The sequence below is a fragment of the Poecilia reticulata genome, linkage group LG10, assembly GCF_000633615.1.
Source record: "Poecilia reticulata strain Guanapo linkage group LG10, Guppy_female_1.0+MT, whole genome shotgun sequence".
In the NCBI taxonomy this organism is placed as follows: Eukaryota; Metazoa; Chordata; class Actinopteri; order Cyprinodontiformes; family Poeciliidae; genus Poecilia; species Poecilia reticulata.
In genome coordinates, this window is record NC_024340.1 from 22,927,782 (window position 1) to 22,936,009 (window position 8,228).

Below are 8,228 nucleotides of genomic sequence, written 5' to 3' on the forward strand. Positions count from 1 at the left end.
ACCTTTGTTAAAGAATTTTTCCACGACAGGTTCATTTGGGCTCAACCTGACTAACAGCAGTCATCTAGGATTTAAGAAATTTAAAACAAAAATGTTTAAGGAAAGATTGGTTAACATAAAGGCCTCAAGTATACTCTGCACCCGAGCTGAAAACTGCAAGAATTTTCAGGTAATTACACAATGACTGCATTTTCTTTTAATCCCTCTTCATAGTGGTCTATAGTCAATGTAAATTGCCACCAACAAAAGCTAAAGCAATAGTTACTTTACTGCTCTAAATATTTCTAAATCAATGAAGTAGCATCCAATTATGTTTTTTAACATAGATAACAGATCACTGCTATGTTTATGGATTAAACACTCATCTAAAATGTATTAAAATGTAAACGGCAAAGAAAAATGCAAAATTTTAGTAGCGAAGCTGTAAACCACAGAATTCAAATTCTCCACATGACATTGAGGAAAATGCTTTTATTTTTGCAAGTCAAAACAACAGAAAAACCAGTTTGGGGGCCATTGAGAATTCACTCGTCTTCAAACACTGTCATTTTGCAGCAAAGTAAGCACATGTGGCTGAAAGTCCAGTATTTTTAAGTGTTGAGAGCAGGAGCACAAAGTGCTTTAGTTCCACTGCCTTCCATGTCCTTTTACTTGAAGATCTTGCCCTGGTTGAAAGCTTTACCCACATGCTTGAAATCTCCTTCCCAGGCAAAGTACTCCTTAACCATGGTCTTACACTCCTCGCTTTCTGGATCCAACTTCCTCCAGTCGTATGATTCATAGTCAATTTGCCAGTCTGGACACAGCTAAGAGAGCAAGAAAAAGGAAAAGTTAAAGGGAGGAACTCTTGGGTTGTACAAGATAAACATGCAACTCCCACCATCAGATTACATTTTCAATATTTTCTGGAAAAAAGAAAAGAAAAGCAAAACCAGTTTATATTCATGTATGAAACATTTTAAACAAAAGGGGGTTGAAAAAGATTTGCAGTCCAACACAACTGGTACACAGTATACACTAAAACAACGTCTGTGGCACAAGAGACAACGACCAGGCTTTTAGCCAAACAATTCAAATTTGGACAGATTCAATTATTTTGAGCAAGATTATATTATGTTGTACATTATGAATAAAAGATCATGAACACTAGTGCTGTTGAATCTTTGTGTAATAACCATTTATATACATCCGTAATCGCACTTTTTAAAAAGCTAAAATTTCACTCCTATTGTTTGTAGGACAAAGAAATTTGACTTTTGGAAAGAATTAAGTTTCTTTTTAAATGGAAAATCCTGTATTGATAGAAAATACCCTGCAGTCAAATAAGGTGTTTCATCATTGATGTCATTACCATGACGATTTAACATGAAAAAAAAAAAAAAACATCCTATTGAATAGAGGATGTGACCACAGCATGAACCAGCCTTTCACTCACTGATCAGAGTCGACTGGGATGAATATGATCTTTATTTTTATCTTCCCCCGTCAGATTAAGACTTGATGCCATGACAGGACACTGCCTTGCCCAATGACAGGGGTGGGGAAACCTTTAGCTCCCATTAGTGACGTTTCTGTTCATGTTGCATCTGAATTTCTATGGCTATTTATTCTGATCCTGTTTGTTTCAGATATGTGGCACTGGACTTCAACGATAAAAAAAACAAAACGCAACATTTACAGGCAAAGCACAGTAGAGACTGAGAGTATTTTATTACATTAAATATGAGCCTGTAACCTGCCTTTGAGTGCATGTTGTAGTTACTGTTGAAAAGTCTGATATCACCAAAGATCTGTGGTATTTTCCTCTGTTCATATTTTCTGTTGCCAAGCATTTGTTTTGTTTTTCTGTATATGCACGTTTGGAAAATTTCCATTCCAAACATGCTCAACATTGTGTTATCCAAGTTAAGCATTGAAACTAAAGATCAACTGAAATCAGTAGCCAAGATGAGATCGATATGCTGAGATAAACTTTAAAAAAAGTCAAGTTTTTGTTGACTCTCTACCTGAAGCACTGTGAAATGAAAGTTTATGTTCATTATACTTACAGTGAAAGCCAGCTCCTGGCCTCTGAAGACCCAGATGCCAGAGATGCTGCTGTCGTTGTTGGTGCCGAACAAGATGACGCTGGCAAAGGCATTCTTTCTCAGTTTGTCCAGGCGCTGGAACATGCCTGGAAAAGCCAGAGAGGCATTTGAAACACACAAGGTATATTACCACAACATTGTTTCTTAGTCTTTCCTACCAAGAGATGAAATCTGTCAATCTGCCTGATGAAAGACCAGGAGGAACAAGACTGACTACTTGTCGGATAATCCTGTTCAGTTAAACTTGTGCCAGCCTAGATTTGGTTACAACTGAAGCATCACTGCCGTGTTAGGTGTGGTTTGCTGTGACCACAGCATGAACCAGCCTTTCACTCACCGATCAGAGTCGACTGGGATGAAAATGGTCTTTGCTTTATCTTCCCCTGTCAGATTAAGACTTGATGCCATGACAGGACACTGCCTTGCCCAATGACAGGGGTGGGGAAACCTTTAGCTCCCATTACTGAGGCTTCTGATCATTTCGCATCCGAGTTCCTACAACTATTTATCTTTGTCTTGTTTGTTTCAGATAAATAGGCCAGACGACGACTACGCAAAAACTCAAAACCACCCCGGATGAACTGCATAATCTAAAATTCCATCATGGGAATTTTCTCTAAAAACTTTCTTCAAAAAGCCATTATACTAAATTTCAGGTTTTCTTTATCATGGTTGATCACTGAAAGACAATTAATCTGAAAGCTTGTTGGAAGCTGCAGTCTATAACTTGTTGCACGGCATGCTGAAGGCGGGGAACGGGTATTTTAAATTTAAAAACTGACCGGGAAAAAAAAAAAAAAAAAACTCAAAAAGATTATATTGTACCTCTAATTCAATGACAACAGTAGAAAAAAAATACATAAATCCAGTGGTTTAACAGGACTTTGCTGCACAGTGTTGACAGTCTCAACTATAGACATTTTTCAGAGTCCAACATTCTTCCATTTGATCGGCAAGTGCAGCTCTGCGAGTCAAACCGTAACATGCAATGACATTCGGTCATTGCTAAAACGATAAACGTGTTCTTCCAAATGAGATGGCAAGCATTCAAAAACAATCCTTTGAAATGAGCCACTCCTGCCGAGTCTCACCTGTGATAAGGTTGCAGCTCTTGAAGGCGAGCGTGAGCTCCTCGGGGTATTTGTACTGAGCATACCAGATTGAGTAGCCCTCTCTGTCAAAGTTCTCCCAGAAGTGAGGAAGCGCTACCGTCATGGTGTCCTCGTTGGAATACTTCCTCTTGAATTCGTCCATGACAAATGCGCTGCAAGACAGACGGACAGAAATTAGGTGTGCCTCCAGTGCACCCAGCTGGAGTAAATAGTGGTTTTTTATTTTTTTAGAGAACACATTCAGGTATGAATGTATCCAAGATCTAAGCTTAAGTCAAGATGACTTCTCTGGGACGGTGGAACAATCTGCCACTAAACATTTTAAATCTACTAAAGACATTTTTATAGACTGGCTTGTAGTGCATGTTGACCTAAACAGTTTTGGCTCAGCCTTAGTCGCTTCGGCCATTTTATTGTCTTTTCTAAATCCTCTTGTATTTTATTGCATCAGCAAACGCTATTCAAATAAACCTGCCAAACACAAAGGCTTTTGTTGGAAATGTATTCTATAACTGAACTTGACCCAGAGCTTTTTCTTTTTTATGTTCGACAAGATATGGAAAATGTTTGCTGGCTGTAACGAACAACACACAGCTCTCTGATTGTCCATGTTTACAGTCAAGCTCAATTTGAGATTCAAGGTCATTGTGACCACAGCATGAACCAGCCTTTACCTCACTGATCAGAGTCGACTGGGATGAATGTGGTCTTTACTTCATCTCCCCCTGTCAGATTAAGACTTCGTGCCATGGCAGGACACTGCCTTGCCCAATGACAGGGGAGCAGCCATTTTTTCCCATCTGGATTAATTATTCTTACTTCCATCAACCACTACAACTTCCTTCCAAAGTCCTGACTTCACTTTACACGTTAATCACTGCGATTAAACCTTCAGTTTGCCATCAGACCTTCCAACTGCGGTGAGCTGTAACAAAATCCCCATTTTACACGTCAACTGAGGCATTTCTCTGGATATCTACCTCTTTGGCAGGAGTGCGAAGGGGTCCTTGGCTTTGGGCTCAGCAGCCAAAACAGCATCACAGTCGTCCATTTCTTCTTCTGGAGCAGGCTTCTTCTCCTCCTTTTTCTTTTCTTTCTTCTCCTGGGGTTTGGCTGCCTCTTTTCCAGCCTTTTCTTTTTTGGCTGGGGTTTCTTTCTTGGGCTGCATCTCAGCAAACTTCTTGGCTGGAAGAAGAGAAAAATAGCTCTCATGTCCCATTTAAAAAAAAAAAAAAAATAGCAAAATATTTCTCTGGCTGACTGTAGACGAACCTTGAAATGTTTATAGAAATATTAATGCATTTCCCAGAGTGCTGGTGTTTGCAGATGTGTTTGATTTACATGGAGCATAAATCAAAATCTCCAGACAGCTAAACAAATGATAAATTTAACAAATGACATCTCATTGCATTTTCTGAGGAATCCCCCTCTGGTCTCTTTGCTAACTCACCATCAAACTGGGCCATCTTTTCACACAGCTTGACTTCTCCGAGAACAGCCTTGAACTGAGGCTGGTTGACGCAGGTGACAAACCAGCGGGTCACGTTGGGATAAGGCTGGCGGAAGGACGGCTCCAACACCTGCAGAGCACACGCAAAATTAAATCGGATCAATCAGGGTAGTAAGAAATGGCAATGACCCTCGTGTGGAAATCCGTGTATATCAAACCTGCTTGAAGAGCCAAACCATGGAGCAGGCCACAGTAATGTCCGCCAGGCTCACTCTCTCTCCCACGAGGAAAGTGCGGGTGGTGAGGTGTTGGTTCAGCACCGTGAAGACCTTCTTCACATCCTCCTTGGCCTGCTCTGTGGCCTGAACACACGCAGAAAACCTTTACTCTGCATGACCACCAGGTTCCATCCCTAGTAGGTACCAACAGACAAGTGGGTCACGTCTCTGACCAGTATAGTGTTGAGCTGCGTACCTGCTTGTTGAACTGCATGATTCCTAGAGTGGGGAAGACCCATGCGCTGGCTGGAGGGATGATCTCTGAATCAGCAAAGCTCACCCACTGCAGCACCTGGGCAGCAGCCTGAGGAGTGGCGCCGCGCAGGGCATCATTGCTCACTGCAATGACACGGCAAAAACAATCATGTTCAAATTAAACGGGCTCGTGAATTATTTTTTAAATATCACTTTGTCCACTGTGGTCTTTCAAAGCATGAGCTCCTTCATGTAGGGTTGGCGAAGTTTAAACATATACAACACACAACTTGATTTAGTGGCAAAGTAAAGCTTGGTGTGGAGTGATAAGAGACATCATGATCATAAAAAAGTAAAAGTTTTGGTTAATAATATCTACAATGGTCAATTTTCACGTGTTCCCAATATTGCRGAGTCACATTTGTCRTATTTCTACCTTTGCTCTACTTTAGTTGCAAAGTGAATACCGTTTCAAATTCTATTAATAGAAATGCTTAAGCAATTCCTTTTGCAATGTTTCAGTGCAACATATAACAATATTTAAATCCAAGTTAAAAGCATGACACTTACAGTAGTGAGCAATGGCATTACTCTCAAACAGACAGAAGCCGTCATCACCCTGGTAGGCGGGTACCTAAAGACAGAGACAGAATTTATATTTGAAAATTWAATGGTTTCGARCAACATGTTATACATCACAACTGTAGTCAAGATTATTACAGCTGCCTTGCCTTCATGGAGACAGCATGTCTCATCCAATTTCAATGATTTATTCAGCAGAAGTATGGCCAWGCAGTTAATGAAATGTCAAGAAGACACTGCGTGTGACATGTTTAAACACCAGAGGTCACGCTGACATAAAAGATGAAAAGGCACCAGCCAAATTCTTTCGACTAACCAGTTTTACTCACCTTGCCTAAAGGGAAGTTGTTGATGAAGGCAGGGGAACGGTTCGTCTGCCCAAAGGTGAAGGCAGGAGGGTTGCTGGCCACCTTGAGGCGAGCGCCGCTGTACTGGGCAGCAATCTGGGCCTTGAATGCCCTCCAGTTGTCTGGGTATGTGTACAGAGTCTACAAAAAAAAGAGAGGGGGGTAGAGGAACATTTATTTACACACACAATTTAAAAAMCATTTGCAAAAGTAATCCACTAACATTTATTTCTCCTGGAAAATAATTTAGCTTTGTAGCAYTTTCATTGAAAACAATATATTGTTGGGCTCCGTTATGTTTTAGCATTTAAAATTCACTGACTAGAAGCTTTAGCAAACGAACTCAAAATGTCAACCCAAAAAACCAAGTGGTGAGCAGAAACTGAGCCACTGGTGCCTTCACTCAATGAATGAAGGAATCCACTCTGTGAGCTCATCGTTCATTTAAAGATGACAATGCAGACACCGCAGTTCAGACAATTTTATGGTGCCAAAATGAAAACCGGCAGCGACYGATTTAAAAAATATAGATCAACTATCCATGTTCAAGCGGCTCGTGGCATAATTTAAACATTATCTACCTATACATTCCCCCATAAAAGCTAATTACCAGTTCACAAAATTCACAAGCCAAACTTMGCACGGAACAGTTTCTCTACTAGAATTAAAGAAATCACCTGGCAACCAAAAAACGCGATTCAAGTGATCTCGAGCAGTTAAGGTAACGTGGCATAACCCAGGGCCAGCACTTTCAATGCTTCGTTGGGGTAGCAAAAGCTAGCCACATACAGAAAACTGTATTAAATTCTTTGGAAATAAAACRCTTATCATCAAGCAAACAGCGGCGTAACGTTGTTATYTTAAAAACATGCGYTCTAAACGCAACGATGGCTYTGATTTCGGTCTGATTGTGACAGTGAATTTTAAAGCAAGCTCCATTGCTAATAGCTCTCCATCTTACTCACCCCTGCCGCCATCTTCAGGACGAGAGAAAGAAAGAACGCCGGCGCGCTCCACCTACGTATTTACGGCCACGAGACGTGCGCGCCCCTGAAAATTCCGCGTTCACACGTCGAGCCACATGTCAAAGCATTGAAAATTCCTATTTTTAAAGTTTGCCACGTTTACAAACGTATTTTAACATGCGATAACTACATCAAAATAGTTATTTTCAAAAGAGCTAACATAGTGAGATGCAGACAATTATACAAAGATATAAGAATGAATAAAATACTTTATTATTACAGTCCACATACAAAAAAAAAACAATTTCTACATGAACTAATTGTTTCCTGTGGGCCACTCTAACAATCAACAAGATGTGTTAATCTTGACACCAGTATTTGCTTGAGTTCTTACATGAGTTATATTAAACARCAAATGTAGAATGCAAARAACAACTGATCGGTAACAACTGTTGAAGCACCCTATACATACAAGAGTAAAAATAAGTATATACAAAAGAAGATTGATGCAAAAAATCCCCATGACACGCCACTCTGAAGCTGTAATCAGCTCACAAGACCTGAGAAGGAAGTAAAAATRTTACCTTACCATCTATGCAAAGAAAAAACATTTCAACTGCACAACGTTTTTTAAAATAATGGTTTGAAAACCAAATTAGCTTGAAAAATTCTGCATATGCAAAATAAGACATGTTTAATTCAAATGCAATCATTATGTGCACACTAATGAGCACATTGACAACTGGTCTGATCAAAACACTCACCCAGATAGTCATCCATGAGAGATCCAATTGCGAACTGAAAAACAAATGTTTTTTTTAAGCATCAGTTAGACCGAAGCAGGACCGCATGACATTTCTTGTCTAATGACAATAATRGGTAATGACGTGGAGGCAGCTGAGCAACTTGGCAAAATAAAACTTTCATTGGCTGTTCAGAACAACAACCAAATCACTCTGGTAAGAACATGAGCTAAATGCAAATTTCTGAACAGAGGCTGATCTAATATTTCYCCTCATTCAACCTAAATAGGCCTTTAACAAACTTCTTGCACAGAATATTAACCACATGGATGCACAGCAAATTGACCTTATACTACAATACATGGATAAATTGTAGAGATGTGCCGATCAGGTTTTTTTCCTGCCGATACCGATCACCCATGAGGGCAGATCACAGATACCGATCACCGATACCGATCACATAATTATT

General features: G+C 40.0%; 2 protein-coding genes across 2 annotated transcripts in view; both read right to left on the reverse strand.

Moving 5' to 3' along the window:
- Positions 1 to 451: 451 nt before the first annotated feature.
- Positions 452 to 7,083, reverse strand: eef1g (eukaryotic translation elongation factor 1 gamma). The gene is made up of 10 exons (XM_008420355.2): positions 7,017 to 7,083; positions 6,034 to 6,192; positions 5,693 to 5,756; positions 5,124 to 5,266; positions 4,868 to 5,011; positions 4,650 to 4,779; positions 4,180 to 4,384; positions 3,179 to 3,351; positions 2,049 to 2,173; positions 452 to 806 (listed from the first exon to the last, which is right to left on the reverse strand). The coding sequence occupies exons 1-10, from the start codon at positions 7,026 to 7,028 to the stop codon at positions 648 to 650; spliced, it is 1,314 nt and encodes a 437-aa protein (XP_008418577.1). The 5' UTR covers positions 7,029 to 7,083; the 3' UTR covers positions 452 to 647.
- Positions 7,084 to 7,267: 184 nt separating this feature from the next.
- The window catches only part of polr2g (RNA polymerase II subunit G), a 4,802-nt gene continuing 3,841 nt past the window's right edge, over positions 7,268 to 8,228 (reverse strand). The window contains exons 7-8 of the mRNA XM_008420354.1: positions 7,781 to 7,814; positions 7,268 to 7,576 (exon numbers count right to left, since the gene is read on the reverse strand). Of these exons, the coding sequence (XP_008418576.1) occupies positions 7,563 to 7,576; positions 7,781 to 7,814 (48 nt within the window). The 3' untranslated portion in view covers positions 7,268 to 7,562. The remainder of the gene's footprint in view (positions 7,577 to 7,780; positions 7,815 to 8,228) is intronic.